General features: G+C 36.7%; 1 protein-coding gene across 1 annotated transcript in view; it reads right to left on the bottom strand.

Moving 5' to 3' along the window:
* Positions 1-595: 595 nt before the first annotated feature.
* Positions 596-15619, bottom strand: part of Ems (empty spiracles) — a 45264-nt gene continuing 30240 nt past the window's right edge. The window contains exon 3 of the mRNA XM_023173907.2: positions 596-2298. Within this exon, the coding sequence (XP_023029675.1) occupies positions 2077-2298 (222 nt within the window). The 3' untranslated portion in view covers positions 596-2076. The remainder of the gene's footprint in view (positions 2299-15619) is intronic.

Genomic DNA, 15619 nt, shown 5'->3' with positions numbered 1-15619 from the left:
CAAAAGCCTTCTATTCTTTAGACGAATTCTATTCAGACAGAAATTTAAATTATATAAACAATTCATTTTAATTATTGTGTTTCAGTACCTACTGGTATTTAAACAATGTGATTTTTTTAACTTTTTGTTTGATGTTTACATTCAGCTCTGAACTGTATAGTTGAAAATGTTTACGAAGTTGATATCTACTTTTATTTTCTATACATTCACTCTTATATTTTTTATGCTTTATAGTTTTTATATTATTATACTTACATTAATGTGTTGCATGAGAATATTCATTATTATTATTATTCGATTCCACCAAGAACGGTACATATCAGAAATACGCAACGGGCTGTGACTGCTCATCGTTTTGAAGTTCAACTCAGTGCACTTCAAACTTCACTGTTTAAGGACTCTTTCATCTGGAGAACGGCGTTTATGTGGAATGAACTACCGGAGGAACGTTTTTCCAAACGGATTTCTAGAGCTTGCAGATTATATTATGACAGCTGAAAATCAGATGTATAATGCAACTTGGAACATTTTTTCCACAGTTTTTACAGCTTTCCACGTTCTTGGGGATGGGATGAAACTCAATGAAACTTCAATATTTCTGACTGATAAAACTCTTCTTATATTTCATATTCTATACTTACAGAATTTAAGTACATGAAACTCAACATCTTGAAATTTCTACATTTTCAGATCGGGCCAGTGCCATTTCAAAATAGCCCTGGCACTTGAATCCGACCAATAATACAAATTTACAAGTAGAAAATCGATATCAACAAACATTTACACACACTTATCATTTTAGGAAACTGTAGATATGTTAAAATACTAAAAATTATTTACAGTCATCACAGAAAAATAGTTGAAAAATTAAGTGTCTAGTAAACAGTTACAGCTTGAACCTTTTTTGGAAATGTTCCCCCAAATTCTAACTGGACCGTATCAAAAATTATTTTACCACATCTACATCACTCGAAAAAAAAAACCGACAGTAATACTTTGTAATACCAAGATATGTACAGGGAAAATAAATATAAAATTCTGTATAAACGAAATAAATAATTTCTATGTACACTGTTCATTCAACTAAATAACAACGGGACTTTTCTTTTTTGCAGTTGGCACTGACAAAAGACAAGTTTGGCACTCAAACATTGGCACTGGTAATTGTTTTAGGGTTTTTATTGCAACTGCGTCAAGTCACTGGATTTGTCCGACTTTCACTCTAATACATAACCTTATTGGTACCATACATACGAGCGATTTGGGAAAATGAGAGATGAGCGGATTCGGCTCACACTGAGAAAAATACTTATTTCGATACCTGCACTGTGAAAAATAATTTGTAGAATATGTTTTTCATCCAGCTATACTTATTGATTAGGTTTCCTACCTCTAGTTCATTTGATTACCAGATTGACCAACAGAAGGTTCATAGTTATTGGTGATAGTAATATATTTATTCAATTTCAGTGCTGGGAATGGAAACTATGATGAGAATGTGCTTTTTTCAGGATTGATACAGTTTTGACCATATTTTAATCATCATTGTTCAATTTATAAATGAAAAAAAATGACTCCTTTCAAGAAAAGACTTATTTGTCTTGAATTGATTATTTTGATTAACTAAATCATTGATAATATGACACTGAATAAAGTTAAATCAATTTTTTCCAATATCGTCCTGAGAAATTTTCTAACTTGTGAACTGAAAATTTATATTTACATATCAAAGATGTTTATGATTCAGAAAATATTGTCAGATTTAAAATGCTTTCATTTTTGGGGAGTTTGTTAATGTCAATGCCATGATTAGGCATTTACAGTAACAGTGAAAGTAAAAATGTAGCATTTAATTCAACTCAGAAAATTTCTGATCATCTCATCACTATTGGACAACTTGTTTTGAGCAACTCTCATCATAACTGAATCACAGACCCAGAGCGATATATGAAAATAACAGGTCTCTACTCTACTCTCAGTCTTCTCAAACTCTCACAATCCCCCACCACTCAATCCGAATGAAATACCAATATATTTGCACCGGAAGAATATTTACAAAGGAGCTACAAGTCTTGTCTATGACTCGCTTTCCACATCACTAACACATTCATCTTCCATATCCATATCGATGTACTCCCCGTATTCGTCTGCTGTTTCTTCTTTCCACTTGTTCACGTGGTGTGTGTTGTTTTGTGAACTGGGGGAACCCGATTTGCTACCGGAATGGTTCGTTTTGGCTTCTTCTTCTTGCTGCATCCTTTTGTGTTTCGTCCTTCTATTCTGGAACCATACTTTGACCTGGAACAAAGGAATAAGTTGTTATTTTTCATTCATAACAAACGATTTGTGGTTATTTGACAAGAAACAAAAAAATACCATGAGTTATTCGCAAAGAACTAGATGGGAGTGAATCTAGAGATTTACTCCAGTGCTTCAATAATAATAATAGATTTTCAGTTTCATTCCGGTTGATGTTTTTAGATGGAGATACATATCGACGATTATTATAAAGTTTCTGTTGGACGACGAGTCGTGCTTGTCTGCTACCCTCCAGAAATATTGTACAGCCGGACTGAATCATAGCCGGTGGGAAACCCCTCCCTCAAAATGTGCAGTAGATGTGTAGAAATCAGTCTGTCAGATCATTCGAACCGTAAACATGAGATTGGATTCCGCACACAGTTCAATAGCGTAAATTTTCGCTTGAAATAGTCACATCTGTTCCTAGGCGGGTTGATATCTCTGTCCTGGATCTGCGAGTGAAAACACCTGCACCAGAACCGGAAGGTGTTTTTGATCCATCTGTGAACCAATAACTATTTTCTCTTAATATTTCCTTTTCTCGGAGGATCCAGTCCTATCTACTTGGGAACAGTACTTTATAAGGTAGTTCGTAGTTGACAGTCGGAGGCATACAGTCAGAGGTCATTTTGAGAATGCTGTGTCTTCCAGTGTCAACCAACAATCTGCTGCACTCTGCTTTAAATTGGTTTGTGCATTTGGGTCATTTGGGACAGTTTGCGGTCATTCAAAATTATTTTGTGGACTTTTTCATGTTTTCGTCGGCAACACCGCATCCGTCCTCAGTGCTCATTTCACCCTGATCAAACTCAGCAAACCACTTCTCAGCGGTGGATTTTTCAAATGCATAGTCCGAATAATGTTTATCAAGACAAGCATCGGCTTCAACAGTTTTTTTCACCAAAAAGCAATGCTTCATCAACACAAGGAAATCCTTCTCATCCATTTTCCTCAAACTAACAAAAGTTGCATCACTCTGAATGTTCTATCCTACAAACTAATAGTCCAACAGCTATGAAATTTGTACACATGTCTTTTGAAGGTTGAGGTTAACTAATAATCATATTGATTCAATACCAGTGTGAAGTTTTCTGCCCCTAGATATATTGTGGTATGTTAAAAAAAATTGTTGTTTTTTAACGATTATTGCGAACCCGATTGGGAGTATTGAGTGAGCTCGTCATTGTCTGTCATGGAATCATTTTTTATGATTTGTATTTATACGATTCGATACTGAACTCTAAAAGCGTACATCTCGAAAAATGTTTGGTATGTTACGTAGGCCAAATCTGATGATTTGGGAAGATTTATTCTAAAGAACACAATTCAAAACAACTCTTGTGGGTAGAACGAAGGGAAACTTGGAAATACTTTTTTCAGCGTTGAATACAGAAACACCCATTTCGAGTGGTGGTAGTGGGGAAAAACGGAAATTATGCTTCGCTTCAGCGAATTAAAATCTCCAAACAATTATCTATACAGATACTAGCTGAGATAAGAACGAGTAACCTAGCAATTTGTTGTTAATCTGATAATTACACTGGCTCATTTGAATAGGATATTCACTAATTATTGAACAATATCGAGGTTCCCTCGAGAAATTATGAATGATAATAATAATCATCAGTGATTAAGGAAACGGTCCCGTATAATTAAGCCATTAATTAAATTTCCTTGTGGCTCTCGTTATCCCATTACCAATGGAAAAATAATGTTATGTTCCAGGTATTTTAATTGAACATATTGTAAACTTATATTGCCATCAATTTAACGTTTTCCCTGTCCAGGGTCGGCTTTCAAAGAAAAAACTTGAGCTTTTCACAATCAATAGTGACGCTGCCTGTTCAAGAATGGGATGAATGTTCATTCTTCTCAAGAATGTTCATTCATTTTGTCTCCTTCACAGTAGTCCTCTTCAGATATAATATTAATTTAATCGTCGCAAAACGCCGTCTTTTCATGCGTTTCCTCAATCTTGGGACTAGAAAAAGTCGCAGGGAGTTAAATCTGGTGAATACAGTGGCTCATGCATGATTACGGGGTTGTCTTTTGCCAAAAAATTACGAACTAGAAACGACGAGTGGGTAGGTATATAATTGGTATATAATTGTTTTTCCACAATACCTGTCTTTTCGGTTGAAACACGGAGGAACGAAAAAATTGCACGGCATGAGCCAACCGATGAAGTAACTTTCTCAACTTTTCTTAGTGTACCTACCAAAGTCTATTTATGATTCTCTAAAGTGTATACTGTTTTGACAGAGGTAAAAGATATTCTGGTGTATTTCAATAACAAAATATGCTTATTTTATGAACAGTGTTGCTAAACTTGACGACTATACAGATACAGACACAGATAACCAAAACAATTTGGACAATGGTTCGCTTGAAGCCAAGTTTGTGATTGTGTCGATGTACAGAAAAGAAAAATTGACAGAATGAAGTTTTCACAGCTAAATTGAAATGACAATTTTTTTAAAAACATTGCCTTAGTTCTAGCTTCTACTTTTGCACATGACTTAGAGAAATCAATGCATACCAAGCCAATCCTCACAATATGTCTTAATTTCAGTGGATGACCTTCCGCCCGCTCCAATTTATGAATTATTTTCAGTCCGATCCTGTGTTTATCGCGCATTGAATTTACCATGCAGCATTTGCAGTGGTATCATGATCTCCTAGGTCATTCACAGCATTAATATTAACGTTACAAATAATAATTACAATATCATTAATTTGCATAGGGAACTGGTTGCCATATTTGATACATATTTCAATTGCTAATCGCAAGTTGAGCCGCGAATACTAAAAGCACCGTCCTAGGAAATTCCTGATGTGTTTGTACAAATCGATCACATACTGTGGTGAATATAAAGTTGTTTTGGTTCGATTGCTGAGTGGTAGGATGTATTTTGTTGAAGAGGAGTCAGTGGAACTGTTGTGAAAAGTGATGAAAGTACTAATGAGGAAGTGATAATGGAAAATGGAATTAGTACACATTGAGTACAGAGGTAGTCTCAGAAGTACCAGGCCTGTCCTAGAGATGGCGGTAGTTGTTTGAAAAATATCACTGTATTAGAAAGTTCACAATCTATAAAGGAATGTTTCGAGTTTGAAGTCGCTGCGTTGTTTAATATTTGTTTGACAGCCGTGAGTTTTTGAAAATGGAGAAAGTTGGTGATCGTTATGTGGTACATTACTCGGCCCAACCAATGATGTATTCAATAAACAATTATGTTTTTCATTTATTTTCTTCGAAAAATATCAGTATTATCACTATACATTATTGAATCTTTGGCAAAACCCCTTTTTTCAATATTTTCCCCGCTCAATCCCCAACAACTTGTTGTAGAAATTTTATGCAAGTATCTTGCCAACTTTTCGTGGAAAATTTGACAAGTATTTCTTAGTGAACACTCCCACTTCTGCCGACAAACCATCCCGAATTCACAAGTCATTAAACATTTGACAAACGACGTACACCCCTTCATCAACTAGTTTATACTTTGCGTACACAAATCGTCGATATTGAGGATGGCATATTCGGCATCCGGTTCGTTCCGTTGGCGAATCGGTCGCTTCCGGCATGAAGACAGTCATTTGTTTTGAGTTTAGGCAGCGCCGGCTTTAGAGGGGCGATTCAGGCGGCCACCCATGCGCCATGTGTCAGGATATATCCAAAAAGTCACTAAGGAGGGGATGGATTGATTGTTTGCAGTATCTGAACAGCTTCAAGATTTTTTCTGCTTTTTCGCTCCATCGCTCAAGTATTTTCCATGTCTCAAAATTAGTTCTGTAAAGAAATCGTGTTCTGAAAAACTTGACAACCCTCGTTCATAACCCTAGTTGCCATTAGAACTATAACTTACAGGTTATCTGAAATGGAAAATTCTTCCTAATCTGATTCTTCCAAAAAAATATCTAAATAAAGTGTTGATCAATCCTTCATCGATGGAGATCATATTTCATAAGGAACACATTATTGTGGACAATTGGAGACGTTGCTTGGATGTCATACGGAGAGGGGTTAGTTGTCAATACAATGTAATAACATAGATTGAGAATAAATAATCATCAAACAATTATATATCAATAAACTATGCTTAAGGGCAGAGCTCCATACATGAGAACAATAATCCAAAGAAGGCAGAGGTGTGTACAGTTTTCTAGGTCGTAACAGTGTTCCAAGCTTTTGAGAAGCAGCCTTTGCAATTCCAGCGACATGATTTTACCAAGACATATTGGTGTACATTTTAACTCCCAACAAACTTATCGAAGCAGAAAGCGGAATTGTCTGACTTGACATTATTATATCCAGTTCGGAAACATTTATCTGTTTGGTAAAAACCGATGCCTGGGTTTTTGTGGCATTGAATTGAACCTGGTTACTTTTACCCCAGTTCGAAATCACTTCTAGATTCTCATCAAGATATGCAACCTCCTGCTGCCGGTGGAGATGAAAAGCAATATATTGGATCCTTGGGTTTTTCAATAAGTCATTGATATACAATAAAAATTGGATCGGAGGCAATATGGTTCCCTGGAGAACACCAGAATATTCCCCAGGGATTCATAACGTGTATCACTTTCACACATTCCAGAAAAACACAGTTTTGTTGTTCCTTTTTGAACAGGTGATGTTTTATTAATCACTTACTTATAATTTTCACCCACCTATTATTTTTTTTCAATATATTCACATTGTAGGTGATTCTTCTGACATTTCACATCGTTATACGTAAAGCAGTACAAGAAACATGGCTGACACATGCCCATAAAGAGAAATTATGTTGAAATGGTCCTACACTATACTATAAACAAAACAATGTCTTTCAATATTGAATAGTTACTCAAGTTGTTTGAGTTTTTCATGAGATAATTCATTTTCATTATGTTTATGCTTTGTTCATGGATTTCACTGTTGGAAACATATACAAATAATTTGAGTAGTGGGGGCCAAGTTTGGGTTTTGACCGGGGCGCTGAAAACTCTAGAGCCGTCCCTGAATTTAGGAACCATTTGAGACAAAGCGATTCGATGTATGTTTTTATCGGGGCGTTCGAACTTTCCTTGTTTTGTGTTTTACGCGACGGTCTTTGTGTGTAATTTGGAAAAAACTGCCGTTTGATTTATTCTTATAAGCAAACGTAACGCACATGTTACTTTGCGTGTCGGGTACAGAAATTATAGTCACTTCGGTGGAAAAAATTTCACTAAACTCGAGGTAATTTATGGGTTCCGGGGAATATACTGCTTTTTCTCACGTTCATGCAAAATGAATACGGATAAATTGTATATTCTTGCGAGGTGGGTAATTTGCGGGACATGTTTGGAAAAGTTGTTGATGTGACATTTAGTGGCCTTATGTTTTTCCCGTTGTTAGTGGGTGTTTCGTACCTGCCCAGAGCCCCATATAACCAAAATATCGGTGGGTTGTTCGTTTTAACTCGAACCTCTGCCAACTTTACAAGAATACAGGAAAATGGATATTTCGAAAAAAAATCTGGAAACATACATCTCTTCTCATAGTATATTCGGTATTGCAAGCAAGTGACATAACAATTCATCAACAAAGTCACTGAGATATTTCTACCCGCTATGCCCCTTGAAGACGCCGCTAACGAGCCATTGAAATAGTGAATTGTGACAAACAACGTCAAAAGAGGCAGGCGACGCTTTTTCTCATATCGCGTTAAAGATAGTATTAGTAGGCGCCGGACTTATTACCTTCTAGAGATCTATAAAATAATCAGAATATGGAATTTAAATTGAAAACAAATGTGGAAAGAGTAAAAAATTACTCCATTCCATAAGAATTCTGAAAATTGTCTATATATTGACACCGGTCATACTCCCACTTTTCTGCATTAATTCCTTCTCACTGCTGTGGTTTCCCTCATTTCTGTACAGACTATAATGGTTTGTAAGCTGGTTGAAACTTGTATAGCTTCTGAAATATTCCCAATTTTTGGCATGCATGATGGTCCTGTAAATGATCCCTTCATTTCCCGTATGTATACTCTATGAATAATAGTGTGGTTGTCTACAGAGCTCAAGGCATGAAACAGGGAGAGCAAATCTCAATTTGTTTCTTCTCTGAATATAGACTGAAGCTACAAGTGAAACTATTCATGAACGTTGTTCAGTATAGTCTTGAGAGAAGGAGAAATCTTCTGTTTGCAAAGAGTTGCATCAATACTGAAAGTTGACGTAGCATATCAAAAAGTATAATTGAAGAGCATTATCACGAGTCCCCTGTCGATTTTGATACCACTCTTGAAGATGAAATAGCTAGTATTAGTAACTAGTAAGAAATTTTCTATCTGCAATGGCCAATCGAGTGTTTTTTTTCAGTTACGAAAAGAACCTGAATAGATTATTCGTCATTTCTTAGCAATCACTGCCGATATACCCCTGAATAGACCACCTTCCTGTCAATGTATTTGATGGTCCTTGCAGAGTTGTATTCAAGCTCTTATCAATTGGTGATGCATAATTTTCAGAGCTATTTTGAGGTTAAATTCAACGCTCAAATCGGCATATGAGAGAGATGGAGCTGAATCTCAATAAAACCTTATCGTTCTATTGTAAGGGTCCAGAACAGCGATTTTATCTGAAACAAAGATCCGATTCCTGTGTTTAGATCCCTACTATTCTTCAGTTTTTTTCGGTATACCATTTCTTGTTGATGAAGTGCTCAGAGTCACAGTTTTATTGGTGTAACTACAGGTTATAGAGTCATATGATTTCATAAATTATCTAACCGTTCACTGCCCAACATTAATTCAGCTGAATTGAATTAATCGATATGAAAACTTTTCAGCTTTATGATCATGAACTTAAATTTCAACTCAACTGACTTTCTGAGACTAACCCTACACACCATTAGTTAGGCAAGACTTGAGATTTAACATATATATAAGTCAAACTTTGTGATTTTGGAAAGCTTTCCAATTCTGGATGAAGCTTGAAATTAGAATAGTTTTTCTCCTGGTAAGGTTTACTTTTATTAGAATGAGTTACAAACAAATTAACACAATTTCACTGAGCTTTCAGTTATCCTCTTTAGTTATCTACGAAATTGCAATTATTCTTATCATCTTGGTGACAGTGTTATCAAAACAAATGTTAAACTATATCACAAAGCAATTGAATTGTTAAAATACGCAAAATTGATGAAGTGAAGACAACCTTCACAATCCACCATTAAAACAAAATTGCTGTTTAGACTTCGCCAGCCAATGGGATCCCAAAATCTTTATATACCCGGTCATAAAACTTTATACTCCGTTAAAAATTTATTCAATTTCTGTTATGGTATCTCATGATTTGAATTCCTTTCATTACGCTCATTAGTTTTGGTGTAAAAATATTGTTATGTGTGTTATTTTCACTGATTATAGAAAATTATTGTGTAATAAAAATATCGCCCATTTAAAAAACCATAAAAGTAATTTGTTCAAGCAGCGTAACTCAAAGTATTATCTGCTGATACTGATACATAATGTCAAACAAAATTACTTCGAAAATATGCGAAAATGTTATATTCCAATTCTGAGTTTAATGTAAGTGAATTTAAATTTTCACTGAACATTTTTTTTACAAAATTGTATCTTGTTCTACGGTTTTTATTATTTTTCCTCGCTTTTTCTGAGGAAATATTATTATTGGAGGTGAAATTATATTATCCATGGATTATCCATTTGCAGATCAGATTTAAAAGTATAATAAAGCTATTGAGCGTCGCAAATTCAAATTTAGAAATTTTTTTAGGTTATAAAAAATCGTTTCGTTGGAAATGTCGACGTTTATCTGAAACCAATGGATATATAATGAAAGTGTAACTTCTCATTGTCTGTACATCGAAGATGAAAAGCTACAGAGTGCTGTGATACTACAGGATGCAAAGCAATGCTGCTGAGAGCACGAAAAATTACCCAGCCATTTGGCAACGATAGTGTTTAAAAAACGCTCTGTTCGACGTTGGTTTGCACAATTCAGTTCCAGAGATTTCATCCTCAAAGATGAGTTCACTTAGAATAATCCAGGATCAGGATTTGAGGACTCTGAGGATAATGAATATACAGTGTCGTCCCCAAAGTATGCTTGGATGACCATGACTTCAAATCTAGATATATTTTTCAATGCTGAACAACTTTTTCAAATAACATTTCCCGAGATTTTTCAAAATAAGAGTACTTTACTTTCGTCCCAAAATCAAATATTTGAAGGCTCCTTGTATAATACGTATGTTTTACTGTATTTTTTTGGTGCATGTTCAGTTTTTGGGGATGCACAAACTATTATCGAGAGTAACATTTTGTCGAAATAAGTTTCTCATGTGGTGCATACTTTGGGGATGACACTGTATAATTAAAGTGTAACTTCTCATGATCTGTACATCGAATATGTATAGCTACAGAATGCTGTAATGCTATAGAATGTCAAACCGAAACAACCTGAAAAATTAACCAGCCATTCAACACTGATAGTGGATCTTTTACGACAACAGGAAACTTCAGAACAATACATGGACACCGATGAGGCACCCATGCACTTCCCAAAGGCGAAAACCCATCAATAAATACCATGGTTAATGTATGGTGGTCAGCATCTGATATGACTCAGTGTAACCTTCTGCAACCAGGCTAAAGTATTACAGCAGAGTGAAAAAATTGAAAAAAGGTATCAAAACTACGTTAGCAGCAGCTGGGACTGATCAACCGGAGAGGTCCGATCCCATCTGCATGTTTCACAAAATATCGCCCGAAAATTAAACAAATTCAGCGTCAGAGTTCTGCCTCAGCCTCCATACTTCCCAGACTTCTCGCCAACCGAATACCAACCGAATACGACCATCGTCAACGTCATCGACTCCCGATGACACAATGTTCATTCTGATGGAATTATTGGACTTGTGTTCCGTTAGCAAATGTGCCTCGAGATGTTATAGTTTGAAGTAGACTCACAAAAACGGACAAAATTAGCGAAACAACTTAACAATTTGTCACAGACCAGGATGCTGTGTCAGATTTCAACCGGATCACGGTCGATATCCTTTAATGCGCACGCACCGGCAAATAAACTATCAATTTCATGGCTAGCCGGATTAACGTTACAAAAACCCAACGGGGATTATCTATCTGGACCGGGATAGGGGACAATTACAAGGGGAAGAGAATGAATGGCATTGGCGCAAGGGGAACCTTCAAATGCGCCATCTTGGCAGAGGACGCACCGTTGGTGTTTTGTTTGGGAAGGGTTGTATTTCTATGGTACATCTGCCCCATTATTTCCGACTAATTAGTCTCAGAGTGGCTGTTTGAAACTATGGAAGAATTTTTAAAGCACTGATTCGCAAAATGTGACTGTAACATAAATAGTGTTTTACGTTAGTCCGGAGGGGGACTTATTATAGAAAAAGTCTGAGTATTGTTTAAATTGGTTTTAAGATATTTTTCGTTAACCAGCTATCGCACCCCTACGAACGATAACCCTCAGAAGTGAAATTTGTGCGAGCTAAGGACTAACGTGGAATAACTAACACGGGTTGGACGATAGCACATCGGTCGATTGCCTGAGTGAACAGAGCACCCACGTCGAACCGCCCAGCTAGAGTATTTCATCGGAAGTGAAATATAAACTATCATCCTATATATGCTCTGGTGTAGAATTAGCGACCAAGAATTACTGCACTCGTTTATATTAATGACAAATGCTTTCATTGGAAGGTTACTCAGTACAAGATATACTAACCTAACGACACAAATGGCAGAATTCAACATCTGCACATAGCGATACAGCTCTTGTGAATACGTGTTTTGGAAAACACGAGCAGTGTTCATTGACATGACAATGAAGTATTATTCGGAGTATATCTGTCTCAATCCCGCGAAATTAGGTTAGGTTAGGTCAAAAGTGGGTCTATTCGACACTCCGCGTAACCCGCAAGGGTTTATTATGGCTTACACCTATTCAACTCGACTAAATAGACCTAACTTCTTAATGAAGCCGATTAATTGATATGGCGAGAGATATTTTAGGTCAGATGGAGAGTTCAGCAGAGCCGTACTCTAAAATCCTGATTCTGTCCCCAGCGGGGCAGGCAAAGATATGTGCTACGATGTTTCATCATTTTCCAAACAGAGGCGACACACACACACAGTGACCTGTGGGGAAGCCTGTTGGACATCGTAGTCCATCCCTACTGTAGTCAAACAATTGTTTGGTTTCAAGCTTCCAAAGGTGTATAAACGTCTTGGAGTTAGCCAATCTTGGTAAATTCTGCCAGAAGTTTTCGAATCTTCTTGCCAGCCAGGTGTTCAATATTTGTTTGGCAAAGCCTAAAGCGATGCCAATGACAGGTTCTGATTCGATGAAGCTGCTTGCAGCACCCTCCTTTTCAAGGGAGTCAGCAGCCTCATTGCCTTATAGGCTAGTATGGCCAGGAATCCAGACCAGAGACAATTTGTTAAGTATTCCCATCAAGAAGAGTTGTTTTTGTCAATTTAGACGTTGCTCGGTAGGAGCTGAGAGCTTTCAACGCCTCTTCACTGTCGGAGAACAATCTTTTTGCACACAATTTGATAGCGTAGATTTTTTTCTTGAAATACAGTTGCTTAGGTCCCTAGCCAGATTGATATCCTGGGTCTGCAACTGAAAACACCTGCACCAGAGCCATCTGTGAACCAACAACTATCTGCTCTTGGTATTTTCTTATCTCGGAGGATACAATTCCCTCTACTCGAAAAAAGTACTATATAAGGCAGGGCGTAGTTGACAGTTGGAATTATAATGTTCCCTTATGCAATTCGAACTATTAAGCAGAACGTAGACGTATCAGCTGCCAAGACGGTCTATTTTGCTAACTCTATTTCGCATCGAATTCTGGGGTAATTCAAAAGATGCAAAAAATATTTTCATTGTTCGAAAGAAGGCAATACGAATTTTATGTAACCTCACACAAAGAGACTCCTGCAGAAACCATTTCCAGAAATTAAATATCCCAACATTCTATAATACGTACATTCTCAAAAAAGTTCTCACTATCCATAAGAGGAGAAGCGAACTGACGAGACCTGCAAACGTACATTTCTACCCAACAAGAAATCAAGATTTCCTACTACCCACATACAGGTACGATACAGGGTACATACAGGGCCACTTTACACAGGCATTAAGGTATACAATAAAATTCCTGGCAAATTCAAATCACTTTCCCAAAAAAAATTCAAACGTGAATCTGAAAAATACCTGGAACAGTACACATATTACAGCCTGGATGAATTTTTTCATCGTACGTACGTACGTTACGTACGCTGTTGAATTTTGATAGCACTCGTCATCTGATATTCACATTCATTACATTATATAATTATCATCGGGACCAACCCTATACCACAGATACATTCAAGTTTCTATTTTTACCACTGTTATATATATCTTGTAACCTCTAGGTTAAAGAAATTATATCAATTGGTAATAGTTTCCTTAAGCCTTTTTAGGCCGAAATACTGCAACAAATGCAAACAATGTATTTATGATAAATGTATATGTATTCATGTAAGTAGTATTTGACGGAAATGAATGTTCTGTTCTGTTCTGTAATGTCAGAGGTCATTCCCAGAATGCTGTGTCTTCCAGCAGTCCAATCCATCTAGCCTTTCTAGATGGAGAGAAGGTAGATTTAGGAAGATCTTCATGGCCCTTGACGGTGTGGTACTGATGGCTCCACAAATTGCCAGACAAGCCCATCCCTGTATGCCAGAGAGTTTCGCCTGAGCCGTTTTCTGTGAATCCTTCGGCCACCAGGCCATTGCTCCATAAATGATCATCGGTCTAACGATCATCACATGAATCCAATGGATTTGTTCGGGACCTAAACCCCAAGTTTTACCACAAATCCTTCGACATGTCCATGAGGACAGCCTGGATTTGTGTGAAGCTTTTCCCAAGTGAGCGTTCCAGGTGAGTATTTTATGAAGGACAATGTCAAGATGTTTCACCTTCCGCGAAATAACTCTTATACGGAGTGTGTGCAGTATCTCGCAAAAATCTCCCATCCATCGTTCCATATCGAAATCATCTCGACGTTTCAGGTGGAAGCCACAATTCAATCCGTCAGATAAACAATGCCCTTTCGATTTGAGCTACTAATTCCGAGTATTATCAATCGAGAAGTTTAAACGTCAGATGCAGGCTTATCTTCCAGAACATCGCAGAGCCTTAGCATCCAGCGCAATATATTATAATAAAACTACTTGGCAACGTGTTATTAAATTATTAATTTTGAACGCGTTGTGTTATCAATACTATTAATTAGAAGGAAAATGAATAATTAGTTTGAAGCTCTTTTTGTCGAGATGCTATCGGGGTTTCAGGCATGCATTGAGCTCGGGGCCCTTGCACGTGAAAGTACGTACATGTCAGATCTTAACGGCATAATAAATAAGTGCTAAAATAAGTTTAGATTGCGATCGGTGGGGCTGTCGATTGCCGAACATGGTAGTGCGGGTTTTATGGTTGCTCATGAGCACTGCGCTCATGAGCATTGTTGGAATCGAGTTTTATTAGATCCATATGAATCGAACGGTGAAATTCGTCATTGCTCAAAAAATAGTAAGGCGTGGCAATAATTAAAGTGGCGATTTGATGATCAGTTCGATTACTTCTTAACATAATTATATTTTTCATGGGATTAGCTAGTGTAATTTTGAGTAAACTATGTGAAGCACTAGAAACTAGTGCTTTACATAGTGATCTGTTCAATAAATGAGGTGGTTGTTCAAATTTCTCAGGCTACGTACAGTCGATTAGCCTTTTTTTATTTTCTATGGTAACTCGTCTCGAGGAGGACTACTTTGTAGGGGACAATAAAGAAATTGACGAATAAATTATTATTATTTGAGAAAAATGAAAATTCACCTTATTTTTTTAACAGACAGACTACATCAATGATTTGAATTATGATGATCTAAGTCATTCAACAGTATGCTTCGTAGACTACTGAATATTTTCTGAATAATTTTCAGAGATAACTGTGTTTCATAAAACAAATTCCTATTAACAACGGTTACAACGTGAAAATTATCCAAAAAACTACGAAAAGGAGCAGGTGAACCAAGTCTATTAAACTTCAAGAAGAGTTGGTACGTGTCGTTAACCCGCTTTGGTGAATTCACCAATAATATCGCTCGCTTGAAAAATAAACTTGAACGTAACTTACAGAACAAATAATTCAAGCAAATATATTTGAAATACGTAAATACGATAGTCCAGTGGCAGATGGATCAGGAGTATATAACTTTACCTAGGTAGG

This window comes from Leptinotarsa decemlineata, unplaced genomic scaffold (assembly GCF_025532065.1).
Source record: "Leptinotarsa decemlineata unplaced genomic scaffold, Ldec_3_MD MMD2_P_RNA_scaffold_12, whole genome shotgun sequence".
In the NCBI taxonomy this organism is placed as follows: Eukaryota; Metazoa; Arthropoda; class Insecta; order Coleoptera; family Chrysomelidae; genus Leptinotarsa; species Leptinotarsa decemlineata.
The sequence above is the reverse complement of the archived record's forward strand: the minus strand, read 5'-3'. Positions and strand labels throughout refer to the sequence as shown.